The sequence below is a fragment of the Pagrus major genome, chromosome 5 (genome assembly GCF_040436345.1).
Source record: "Pagrus major chromosome 5, Pma_NU_1.0".
Lineage (NCBI taxonomy): Eukaryota > Metazoa > Chordata > Actinopteri > Spariformes > Sparidae > Pagrus > Pagrus major.
Genome location: NC_133219.1, coordinates 2536210 through 2550244, shown reverse-complemented (window position 1 = coordinate 2550244; position 14035 = coordinate 2536210). Strand labels below are relative to the sequence as shown.

General features: G+C 41.0%; 1 protein-coding gene across 1 annotated transcript in view; it reads left to right on the top strand.

The window, feature by feature from the left end:
• Positions 1–14035, top strand: part of whrnb (whirlin b) — a 136036-nt gene that overhangs the window by 51812 nt on the left and 70189 nt on the right. The window contains exon 2 of the mRNA XM_073465300.1: positions 5913–6089. Coding sequence (XP_073321401.1) covers positions 5913–6089 — 177 coding nt within the window. The remainder of the gene's footprint in view (positions 1–5912; positions 6090–14035) is intronic.

The following is a 14035-nucleotide window of genomic DNA, read 5'->3' as shown; positions in this document are numbered from 1 at the left end:
GCTGCAAGTTATGCGCTTGTGGCCGAACCACATTTGTTCAGACCATTCAGCATCCCATGAGGAAGTACAGGCAGCTAAGGCTGTGGTTTAGGTGTGACAACCAGGAGAGAAGCGACTGTTCATTTAAGAACAACAATGGTGGCTCCTCAAGAGGTTAGTGTAGCTGCTGCTATAGCATCAGAGAGTATTTCTTCATTGGAAGAAGGGCAAGGAATGGCAATGAAGCCTGATTTAACAATGGGCTCCAATGGTGGTAGTGCTCTCCTACTGTTGATCTGATTGGCTGAACTTAGCCCATCATCGACTGTGATAGACAGATTGTTTGTTCAATCATCTGAAAAGTACTTTTTGAAAGTGTCTGCCCTTCTCCAAACAGTTCCCCAGGACGACTTCCCAGATGGTTCTGTGCAAAAGGATCATTTATGCCGCCTTCATCTCAAACAACGTTACTATAACTGCCCACATGCTTCCAAGCATCTCTGGGTCCTTTCAGCAGAGCTGAAAGTATGAAATCACTGAAGGACAAACAATGAAAGGTTCCGGTGATTCAAAACCAGGCAAAGGTTCAAAACAATATCTGTGCACTAAGAGACTGGAGGGCATTGTTCTCACAGTCACTATTCGGTAAAATAATCCTCTATCAAACAAGAACAACAGTCAAAACAGCGGGAAAGAGGCAAAGGGATGTTGGTGCAGATATTGTTTGTGTGCTAGTGTGGACCAGTCCACTATCCTTAAAATAACATTCATATTGGAAGATTCTGCACTTCAGCATTTACGTCCAAAGATAATGTTCAGTGGCAACCAGTGGTGGATGGGCATGTGGCGTGTCTGACTGTCATGCTGTAACCCTGATCTCTCCTGAAGATTAACCAAGTGTTTCAGTTGCCTAACCATAACCATACATCACCATGGTTTATTTCCCAAACTGTTTTCTTTGCCTAACTTAACCACACTGGGATTATATGCACCCACATTGCAGAACATGTCACGGTACACTGAATGGGACCCAAATGGAAGACGCGGCCAGACAAGAACTGAACAAGAGCAAGCTTTAAATAACGAAAGCTGTAAAACCAAGAACTGAAAAAATACAAAATACAAAGATGAAACACAAAAAGCAAAACAAAGTTTTGCTTCCACTCTTGTTCCCATTCCCTTTAAGAGCCAGGTGCGCCAGGACCTGGTGCATATTAAATAGTGGCACTCGTCTTCCTGGGGGAAGGGGATGTGATTCTCGGCTGCTTGACCCTCTGCCCCGCTGTTTCACAATCATCTGTCCCATCAACAACTCTGCTTGACTGCATATGAAAAATATACTTTAAATTTTAAAAAGTTAACAGCAATAATTAGTTAATTAATTAATTTGAAAGCATGCATGTGTGTATGTGGATAACAAAATAAGCAGTTGTGCTCCAGCAGTGAAAAAAGCCTCTCTGCTGCACTGTTAGCTTCAGGGTTCCTTGGACAAGATGCTGAACAGAAGCAGAGTTTTTGAGCAGAGTTATTTTCTTCACCACAGAGTTTGTTGAAGGTGTTGAATGCTGCAGAGTGTGTTTGTTTGCTTGTTAGTGGTTGTCAGCTGGTCTTGTTTCTTACTGCTGACTGCTGCTCTGCTCCGTTAACATTACGTCATGATGTCGCATGATGGCATAAGATGTCATCACAAGCATGTGGCCTGCTTAATGTTCATCTTGCAAAGGTGATTATCCAGTCTTTAAATAAAATACATTTTTGACATTTGTAAATAGATTTTTTATTCCACCCTTACACTGTGTCGTGGCAACTGAAAATCAGTCACTTGTCAAGTGCAGATGAGAGTTGATCAAAACACCAAGTTTGACACAATATTTCTTTTCTAGAAGTTCTTTATTACTTGCAAGCAAGAGTCACACATCAGCAGAGCATAGATGATGACTGAAGAGAGGCAGTCTCTTTTCAGTTCTTTATACTAGCAGAAAAACAATACTCATTATATCAGTTAAAAGATTACATGTGAGCTCACTCAAAACAACATTCCCAGCATCTACACATCACCTCAGGATAAACATAAAACTTCCTATACACCTTAACCATTGTTGTGTGTCATATATCAACCTATGTTGTGCGTCACACATCAACCCATTCTCAGAACACATATACACAGAAGAGGCTTCACAAACCCCCTTCAGGATGAACTCCTTAACTGAGTTCCTGTTATGTTAGTTTTCACAGCACACTATACCATATACTCTTTACATGAATACATCCATTCATACTATGCAACCAGATGATTATTATAAGACAGAGCTCATGTCTGAAGCCAACAGACACAAGATTTCACTTTACATAAATAATAATGTTGTATCTACAGTATATTAAGTTTCATAGAACAACATATAAAAATAATAAGGGACATTTGAGAATTTCTCTCACAACTGACATGTATTTAATATTAATTAAAGCTCTGTGCTCTTCTACATATCAATAGGTCACACACACAGTCCAGATTCATACAGTAAAATAGTGTGTTTTACAGTGAAGAAGCTGTCCTGATAAATCCTGAGATGCTTTCTCAAAATATTTATGTCAGTAGATAAAAGTAGCTCTCGTTGGCTTACATTACGATCAGAGACTCAACATCGAAGGAAGGTTTATTAATTTATAACAGTAATTAATTAAAATGTCCATTTGTCCATCTTCAACCTATTGTTTGGCTTTTATGTTAATGAAAATATCCTCATAATTTTAGCCTCATTCTTGCTGTGAGAAAAGGCCACCAATTCTATTTTATTGTAGCTTTCACTGAAGAAATAAGCACTGGAGGGGAATCTCTTTACATCTCTTAAATTACATCTATGACCCGACTCCAACTCTCTTTCTCTTTGTTTCCTGGTGTCTTTGCTGTGTCTCGGCTGTCGTCTGTGTGAGTCACAGTGATAGTCAGCGCCATGGCCTCAAAGCCTCCGCTAATTCTGTCCCTCTCTCACAAAACAACTAAATGATGTGACAGCATATGCACAAGGCGAGGGAGCTTTGGTGGTTTAAATAGCAGAGCTGAAAGTATGAAATCACTCAAGGACAAACAATGAAAGGTTCCGGTGATTCAACACCAGGCAAAGGTTCAAAACAATGTCTGTGCACTAAGAGACTGGAGGGCATTGTTCTCACAGTCACTATTCAGTAAAATAATCCTCTATCAAACAAGAACAACAGTCAAAACAGCGGGAAAGAGGCAAAGGGATGTTGGTGCAGATATTGTTTGTGTGCTAGCGTAGACCAGTCCACTATCCTTAAAATAACATTCATATTGGAAGATTCTGCACTTCAGCATTTACGTCCAAAGATAATGTTCAGTGGCAACCAGGTTTATTTCCCAAAACTGTTTTCTTTGCCTAACTTAACCACACTGGGATTACATGCACCCACATTGCAGAACATGTCACGGTACACTGAATGGGACCCAAATGCAAGACGCGGCCAGACAAGAACTGAACAAGAGCAAGCTTTAAATAACGAAAGCTGTAAAACCAAGAACTGAAAAAATACAAAATACAAAGATGAAACACAAAAAGCAAAACAAAGTTCAAACCAAGAAAAGCAAAGCCAAAATCAAAAGGCAAAGCCCAAACCAGGAAAAACACAAGGAATAAAAACCAGAAATAAACCATGGGAGCAGGGACACGAAGACACAGGAACAGTTTCAGAACAAAACAGACAAACTGACCGAGACAGCAGGGAGCACACAGACAAGGGCTGATTAACTATCAGGACACAGGTGAACACAAAAAAAGGAAATCACACAAAGGGAGGAAATGAAAAGGAAAACATGACACAGATCTTCAAAATAAAACAGGAAATAACAGAACCACAAACTCAAACTATGAAAGAGCAGGGGATAATTTTAATAAGTTTGGACTGGATGTTATCCAGCCTCACCAGAATGACCAGTTATCAGCTCTTTATTAGTGTCAAGGTCACAGTCACTCTCTAACATAAAGCATATGTGTGGGTGTGAAAAGACATAATAAAAACAAAGAAAGTAAAATGGAGCTTGCCCTGGAGTCCACATCAGCAGTAAGTCCAAGTAAAAGCCCCACCATGCATTGTGGTTGGAAACAGCAGAAGTCTTCAGAAAAAGACCAGCAGTAAAACAGGTGTAGGCTCTCTTTCAGTTCAACCATAGCCCATCAAAGTCAACCATCTCCCAGGAAAGTGGAGGGGCGTTCATCATCAGACTTTCATGAGTGAGCTTCAACAGTTCATGTTTCTGTCTTTTAACTGTAATCTTAATGCACAGTCATTGTAGGAAGAAAGAATTTTAAAAACATTGTCACTGAATATAATTTGAGGTTTTGAAGAATTCATTTTTTCCACCTGTCAGTGCTCTGCCACAATTCCTACTAGGCTCAGGTTCATTCAGTCTTTATTGACATGAATGGAAAAGGCCAAGAGAAGAGATGAGAAGCCTTGATATTTTTTCGCTAAAGATAATTCCTAAAATTCTTAAAAATATGTCAGCAACCATAGAAATAAAGAAGAAGCAAACCTGGCTGATGTTGGTGCACTTACATTAGTCCAGCTCCCCTTGATGTACTGTAAGTTAGCTAGTTAGGTAGTGTTTTGCTTACATTAGCTAAACTAAGATGTGACCATATATAATGTGATGTGTCCATGAAGATTGTGGCATCTATATTCTGTTAATTTACTTGGTAATGTTACTTTTGAGAAAACATATGTGTCTTTGGTGATGGTGATGATGTTCAGCTGATGGTGAGGACGACCACACAGTCTCATCCACTTTTTACATTTGAAAACACAAAATTTGTCTCCAGTTTTAGGGACAGACTGAACAAAAAGCTGTCCACATGGTCAGTGTATCAAGGTACAGGTACAGGTATTTAACTTTTTTCAACATAGATGAGCCCTACACATAGCACATACTGTATATGTTTAACAGGAAACAGGAAAGTTGACCGAGGTTGATCCAGGTACCAAAATTGATCGACTCTTATTGGACCACAGAGCAAAAATGGGAGGGATTTAGGACAATAGCGTAATAATGTCAGTCAGTGTACTGACACGTCCAGGTGTACACTTGTTCGTCACTGCAGAAAGGGAGATGTTAAACCACTCGAGGTCAACAGAAACAACATGGCTGTTAAGTTGCTCTTTAAGGACATACTTAAGCCTGTATCCTTCTTTTGCAGATCATTTATGGGCAAAACATGACTTATGTTGAATTTAGAAGAAATCGAAATAGAATGACAGGTAAAGAACAAAAAGCTTAAATATTCACACTTAATTATTAAAACAGCTGAAAATGTTTCCAAAGGGGGAAACATTTCTTGACCAGATCTATGAAATTTAAATGTTCTCTGCATTTTTGGCAACTAAAATGTCAAGAACTTCCAGCATACAGAGAGCGATTATTTATATCCATGTGTACAATGCCATAAAAGACTATATTTATTGGTTCTGGCCTTAAAGGTTCTCTGTGGAACTTGTGTGTTGTGATGGCAGCCTGTCAATAGTTCATGCTGCTGGACTCCATTTCTAAGCCAACGTTAGCTACTGTTGCTCTCTGTTAGCATAGCAGAGAGAGGCTCTGAGACGAGGCACTCAAGAACATAAAGTCACATCCTTTGGACCGTCACAGTCCAAAGGATGTCCTTCATGTTCTTCAAGTCCTTCACATAGAAATCCAGAACCCAGCAGCATTAAACTATGCACACATCGTCCACAGGCTTAGACAACAGAGAGAGATGAGGAAGGTCTTATTTTTCACATCACCTTATAATCTGCTCAAATATGCCCAATAAAAAATACATGTAAAATTCTATAAATTGTAACATAGAGCCCCTTGCTGTGTGTCGTCATGAGTCGTGCTGTATGTGGCTCTTTCACAGCTTCACCTTCCTCTGCTGATACAGGTGCTGAAGGGATGCAAGAAGCTAGCCATGTCAGTGTGCTCTATGGGTCGGATTCCTGGAGGCTACATCACCAACCACGTATACAGCTGGGTGGACCCTCAGGGCCGGAGTGTCTCCCCACCGCCAGACAGCCATGAGGCAAACCAGAAGCAAGGGCACAGCATGGAGGAGAGGACGGTAAGAACCATGTGTGTATGTGTGTGATGGCAGTCCAATTCAAATGAATAAAACATCTGTTGAACAGACACATAAGAGTAGAGCAGACTTTAAAATGGAGAACTCTGAAATGTTAAAGATACTGTTGCAGGTTTTTGAAATAGTATCTGTCAGATTCAGAGCCGAGGTGTTTGTAAGTATCCTCCCGCTCATGTCAGTTCAGAGCAGTCAGTTCAGGGTTGGAATGTGGCTCTCAGAGGACAGTTGGTGTTGTGACATTTTGGAAGACAGACTCATCCCACAACCGTCACCCACCACAATCCTGTGACTGTAGCTGCTTCCCAGAAACACATTTACTCTGATTGAGTCATCTGAAAAATACACCTGTTACTATGGTTACCATGGTAAATTCTTGATAAAAAAGAAAACAAAAAAATCAAGACTCATAACCCTGATTCCAAAAGAGTTGGGGTTAGGGTTAGGGTTAGGGTGCTGTGCAAATAAAAAATAATGAGGTCATTTTCAAATGAACTGTATTTACTGACAGCAGTTTTACAAAGTGTTCCTGAGCCCATGTAGTGATCTCCTTTACATAATCATGTGTTTGACAAAGTGTTGAAATCCGCCCCATCCCTGCTAAAAGGTGAACGACTGAGCCTTTTCGAGGATGCCCCTTTTCATACCCAATCATGATCCTATCAGCTGTTACCAATGAACCTGTTTACCTGTGGGATGTTCCAAACGAGCGTTCCACACCTTTCCTTGTTCATTGTTGTTGCTGTCACAACTTGTTGGAAACGTATTCCTGCCTTCAAGTTCACAATAAGCAGATATTTACAAAAATCAATGAAGCTGATGAGGTCAAACATAAAACATATTGTCTTTGTACTGTTTTAATTTTGAGTAAAATTAAGTCAAAGACCTTGTAGCTGACCACGCCATCATGACATTAAGCATTCCATTCAAAAAAGGCTAAGTATAAATCTAAATACATTTTTGCTTTTGTAAGAGCCAGTACATAATTACTGTCCTTGTCTGGCAAAATGGTCCTCATATTAGATTTAATTTTATTATTTAGAACAATAAGAATAATGATGATTGATTTAAAATGGCTACATAGCATTATGGCAATTAACTTTCTGTTTCATCCGGTATGAAAGTACTGTATATGTAATTGTATTATTAGTAACTTCTTAGAGCTTTGTTTCTGAAGTGTAATTAAGGACCAACATTAATCAAGAGTCTCTTTGTGATGACTCCAAAGTGTTTTGATGTACTTGGTTTGAAAAGGGCGATAGTGAAAGTGTAATATTTGGGTCAGAAAAGTTTCAGAACTCAGCAGGCCTCAAAATGTATATCAAAAAGGTTTAGCACTGTTCATGCAGAGCTCCATTTATGAACTGGGGCTCATTTGGTGGGTGGTCCTTCCAAAAGCTGCTCAGGAGCAGAAAACTGCTTCTATTTGCTTCCATTGAAATGAGCTTGGATTACCTGGAGGAGAACTCATTCAAAGATGAGGAGTTTCTGGACAGAGGCCTGAGAAGCTGTGACTGTGCAGAGTAAAAATGGCCTCCCTACAGCAGGAGAACACAGATCTTTGTCAGTTAATGTGGCAGATATATTCCAGTTGTTAAACAATATCCATCACTCCTCACTTTGTGGTGGTTTCATTTAACTTTCAACAGTGACTTTAAAAGTTAGATGATTTGTTTGATTAGAGCCTCATTTGTGAAAACATGTTTTGAATTGAATATGACAAATGCACTGATCAAAATATTCTATATTGCCAATGGATCAGATGACTGTGTATTGTGAAGAAAATTATGGCAGCAGCGGACAGCTAATAAACCCACTCAACACTTCTGGTCCATCACTGAACAGCATAAAGATAAAGCAAGCGACTAACTGGTCAACATAGTGGAGTCAGATATTTCTCTTAGAAGACCAAACAAGGGTTTAAAAGAAGAGTGAATCTTGGATTTACATTCATAATGAGAACAAATAAATGCTAATGTTGCTGTGTACCAGTTGCACGTGTACAAAGCTTTTTAAAGAGATAATATGCCAGATGTTTTCAGCTTCAGCTGTTCATAAGTGGCACCATTTATATGGGATATGAACCGCTGGTGCTTTGGAAGTGTTTAAAACCTTTTAAAGTCGACAAACAACCATTTTTTAGTGAGAATATCCTCTAACTGTCATTTCTCGTCTGTCTTCAGGCCATGCTTTTGTTTTTACTTGTCTTTTAGTTCTGTTTCCTGTGTTAAATCGGTGTCTAAGGCTGTGTCCCAATTCAGGGGCTGCAGCCCACGAAGGGCGCATTTGAAGGCCAATTACGTCACAACGCCGCGCGAAGGCTGTCCCAATTGGAAGGCTCCTCCAAATGCAGCCCACAAATGCAGTCTGCCCTTCCCTCTTTTCGGAGGACGCACTGCAACTATCCTTCGCGGCCTCACATATCCCAAGATCCTTTGCGCACTGCTGCTCAGTCCCGAAACAGAAGAGGAAGCAAGAGAAAATGGCGACATCAAGTGGCGCAGACATGACATTCAAATTTAAGTAATGGGTTTATACTCGGTTTTTACTCATTTGAACATCCAACGCCAGATATGTTAAACTTCAAGAGACTATAAAACCTCCAAATTTTAACTTTCAGTTAAAATACATGACGCTGGTAATGCTATGGTAAACATAGTTGTTATTCACCAATGGGTTAATGTTTATTTTGTAATGTTGATAATTCAATTTAGATTTTGTCGTTAATTTTTGTACACACACAAATAAATGTACACGTTTGATAGATTTGAACCAAAATAGACTTTAATGCATCTCTTCATTCATAATCGTGATGTAAGGGTAAGGGCAGGAACATCTGGTGGCCAACCAGGAAATACTCCGAAGGCTAGACCGTCCCATTTAACAACGGTGGACGCGGCCTTCAAGGTCTCTCCGAAGGACCCGGCCTTCGTGAGCTGCAAAGGCTGCGTCCTTGAAGGCTGCAGCCCCTGAATTGAGACACAGCCTAAGTCTTCTCTCGTTTCAGATCCCTTCCTATGCCCCTATGTGTTTTCCCGCCCCTCTCTGATGTGTTACACCTGTGCCTTGTTATCCCCTCCTTCTTGTGTATATAGTCTGCGTGCTCCTTGTCTTCTTCGCCAGTTCGTCTTTGTCTCCCCATAGCAAGCGTTCCAGCATTTCTCCTAGTGATAGCCTTTCTAGTGTTTGACCATGTTTTTGATCCTGACTTTTTGCCTCTGCCTCATCCTTTTGTCTATGTTTGCTCCACTGACCGATCTCCTGTGTACCAAACCTGATTCCTGATGTTATCAGACACATTGATCAGTCTGTACAGTTTTCAGTTGTTGTTCATTATGACACCACAGACTATTAAAACTCTACACAGGCCATCTGTGATTTCTGTTCATGAATCAACCTCCATTTTACATCAGTTCTCACGTAAACCAGCTTCATATCAGTTTGCTGCTGTCAGAAACACAAGTTTTTGTTATGAAATATATTACAGGCCGATTTAAATTAGTCAAATGTTTATATAGACAACAATTATTTATTGTGTGCTGTTTATAATATGAATGTGGGCTATTTAGTCTCCACACCTGCCACACAGCATGTCTTCTGTTAACAGAATAAACCTTCAAAGATCAAAATCTCTCCATTTCAGCTAAAATAAAAAGTTTCTCTAAAACATCATAAAGTTGGGTCAACATCTAAGCCAATCAGCTGTTAGATCAGGCATTTGCAGTTGGTGGAGAGCGCCTGGCTCCAGAAACTGCAGCCGCCTCGAACCCGTGAGATTACCCACGTGTACATGACGTCAGAGCAAGTTCAGGATCAAGTCAGACATAAATCTAACCGACATGCATTGTGCTGCGATCTGCGCAGGACTGGCTGATCTCAAATGAGCCTAATATGTCATGGTCACATGGATTTCCAAGCTATATATTGTGAAGTTCTTGTTTGCTGACATTTAAAAAATTACAAGAACATTATCACAACATTTCATTCAGGAATGCCATCTGGCTTTCACATTATGACCTGCTGTATCCCTCTGAATTCATGTCTTTCTTTAATGTACAGTAAGGTGCTGCGTCTACTGTTCATTTGGTGCTTTTACTGCGTTTGTATTTATGAGTATTTTGTTTTTATAAGTACATGTTGTCTTTTTTATTTTTAAATGAGATGGGTAGGACAGAAAGTACTGAATAAACGTCCCAATTAAATGTTAAAAGTATTGTACATTCTGTGTCCTTATGATGGAATAGTACGCCTGTCCACACATTAATTGTCTTAAGTAAATGATCTTCTTGCATGAAATTACACACATTTGTTTGTGTCTACTTAATTTACATGACATATTGGAAACAGCATTTTCCTAAAGGCATTCAGTGAATAGTAATTGGTTGCTTATGGTCAAAGGTCAATATATTCTATGGTATATTCACATGGTTTTGGTTATTCCAGCAGAAGTAAGCGGTGCTCCTGTGATGTAGTTTGAAAACAGTGTTGGAGTATGAGGTGAGATGGTCCTTACTTCAATCATCACCAGTCCAATCACTTCTTCTCCGACCCATTAAAGGCAGTGAACTTTGAACTGCATCACTCTGACAATTTGGTGGCAGCAGACAACACTCTCTGCTCTGCTATAAAAGCTTCTCCCAGGTGGAAACTAACCTCCTCATGTATCATGAGGTATATGTAGCACACAATGTGTAGAGTAATTACATCAACTAATTATCAATTGTATATCCCGATATAATTCACTATAATTTCACTATCCATCCTTTAATCCTCTATCCTGTACTCACCTATACAGGTACAGGTTATAGTGGCAATTATAGTGGTATTCCAACTCCTTTTCCCTCATTACCCAACAGGTGTGAACATAGATCAACTGGAGCTTGACTTCCTACCTAGAATATGGTACTATATCAGTTCTATAAAGTAACATGTATTTTTTTTTATATGAGGTGCCTCACCTCACTGTGTTGAGGTCCGGTTCGTGTATTTGCAGAGATTAAATATTTTATTATGGAGGTGATGTGTCATGTCCCACTTTTGTTTGAACACCTTTACGTAGACCCAGTCCCCTGGTTCGATTCTCTGCTGTGCGTCTGGGATGTCTGCGTCTCTGTCCTTTGTTGCACCTTTTACCTGTTGGAATATAACTTTGTGTATTTGCGTTTGGTGTTGTAGGTAATTTGTTAGTTCTCGTTCACACTGTTCAAGCGATAGTCCGTCATAAGGACCTCTTAAATAGGGGACAGGCATTGGTCTCCCTATTATCATTTCATGCTGTGTTAGGTGTGTTAGTGCACAAACATCACATTCTGCTAATGTTCTGTCTACTGTACCTGCCAAAAATGGTGCCTACCAGACAGCTTGAAGTCATCTTATCACCTCCCCCCTTGCGCAGTGGTGGGAGCCATTGCATCACAAATAGCAAGTTTCAATAGCGCAGTAGGCAGTCATGAGCACTTCTGTGGTCCATCCTGAGTGATTTTAATAGCACCTCTTTTATAATTCTCCCACGTCATTCTGTCCTCATACAATAGGAGGTCATACGTATCCTGTACAGACGTTAAAGTCTGGATAAGGATAGTGAAGACTGCTCTATGAGGTCATATCTCATGGTCTCTGCAACCTAGTTATTCAAAACTACTGTAGATATGTCTACAGAACAGATGTCTGACAAACCAAGGCAAAGCTGACTGCGTAAAACTCGTAAGGAGGCTTTTGATCAATCTATGTTAGCAGACTTAGTGTCTGTGACCTATTTACCTCCTACTCCTCTGGCTAGAGGTGGGAAAACTCTGCATTTACCTCCCTTGCTATGTTGTTAAACAGATAACCATGTATGGGAGGGATGCTTCCTGAAGCTGTAGATATAATTTGAGCATTTGGGAAGATTTGTTAGGATTATCATGGCATAACTCTGTGCAGACAGCCGTGCTGTTATTTCTTGTCCTCCAAGATCTTGTTTTATAAACTATTTCAACGTAAGTCATCAGTGTCTTCTTCATCTCTCCTGAATGGTCAAGCGAGCCGAAGTTCCACAACACATATATGCCTGCTTTGTCCTGGGCTGTTATTAAAGACGCTAAAGTGGTGAGAGGTTCACAGTCTTCAGCTACCAGCAGCGGTCGTATACCTGTGCTGGTTGCAGCTTGTTTGGCAGCCTCATCTGCTTGATTGTTACCTTTGGCTATTAGGTAATTTACTTTTTGGTGTGCTGCGCACTTGATAATAGCTAGTGCAGTTGGAAGATGAATGGCTTCCAACAGTAGTGATGGTATCCTCGATTCCTTTTACTGACTCGAGTTTGTATGAGTCACTCACTAAAGTGAATTGGGTTTTCGAGTCACTTGAGTCAGTCACCCAGAGTGTGCGCCACGGAATGTTTGTTTCTCAGGTAAGGGAGGGGCTCTACGAGCTGGGAGGGAGAGCGAGTGAGCTGTGAGCTGCCTGTGAACTGCGAGTCTGAGATGCTGAGTCCTGAACGGTGCGCAGCAACGAGTTTCTTGGGTAAGGGAGGGGCTCTACGAGCTGGGAGGGAGAGCGAGTGAGCTGTGAGCTACGAGTTGCAGCTACCGAGTCCTGAACGGTGCGGAGCAATGAGTTTCACGGGTAAGGGAGGGGCTCTACGAGCTAGGAGGGAGAGCGAGTTAGCTGTGAGCTGGAGCTACTGGGTCAGTCAATCGTTCTTTTTTCTGTATCAGCCTGTGATACAGCTCAGCTCGGGGCAGAAAGGAGAGGAGACGGGAGTTGAGTTAAAATAATGACCAGAGCCGATGCTTCAGCCACGGAGCTAATACAGCAATTAGCTTGATACATTCACGCAATTGCAGTTAGAATAACAGTTGTGCGGCATGTCTTCTCTTTGCAGTTAGCTGGCGGGAGCAGCGGTGAGTCAGTGAACGAGTTAATGCAGACAATGACTTGTAACTCCCGAGTTAGTAAAAAGAATCTTGAGTTTTGAACGTTTCGTTCATGACTCGCACATCACTATCCAACAGTGCTGTGATGGCTTCCCTATGTGTCACAGGTGTGCCATCCTCTCTAAGAAAACCTCTTTGTTTCCAGATATTGTTGTGTACATGGTAGACTGAGTACGCCTACTGTGAGTCTGTGTACACATTTAGATGCTTACCTTCTGCCAGTTTACATGCTGGAGTTAAAGCTTTAATTTCTGCAAGCTGTGCCGAGCATAGCTGGGCGAGTTTGATAGTTTGGACTAGTGTAAAAGTGTCAACAGGCAATAGCGGTATGATTGCATAACTGCCGTGGTTACCTCTTGTGTCTTTAAAGCAGGAACCATCTACAAATAGTGTCAGATCTGCTGTTATTGGCTGATTATGCATATCTTTACGTGGTTTCAGAAACACATCGTGGCTTGAAGAGGTGGTAATCCATCTACAGGTGTCCACCAATGCTGAATTTTCAGTTCTGGTAGTGATGTGCGAGTCATGAACGAATCGTTCAAAACTCGAGATTCTTTTTACTGACTCGGGAGGCAGACTTGCCTCAATGTTGTCTAATTTAGTGCAGTAGTATGCCAGTGGTTGCTTACCAGTTGGAGTCATCAACAATGCACAGGCACAACCAGCCCTTTCTGCAACATACAAATGAAATGGTTTAGCATAGTCAGGGTTTCCCAGTGCTGGAGCGGCCTGCATGTCTGTTTTTAGGGCATGAAAGGCCCCTTCAGCTTCCGCTGTCCACTGTCTTTCAGTGGAGGCCTTTGTTTGACCTGCTGCTTGGATTAGACCTCGCAGAGGGGCTGCATTAATTGTGTAATCACAAATCCATGGACGACTATACCCCGCCATCCCCAGGAAAGACAACATTTGTCCAACTGTTTGTGGTTTAGGAGCTTTGATTATAGCCTCAACTTGTGAGGGAGCTATGCTCATTTTATTTCCACACAGCTTTCTGCCTAGATACTCAACCTG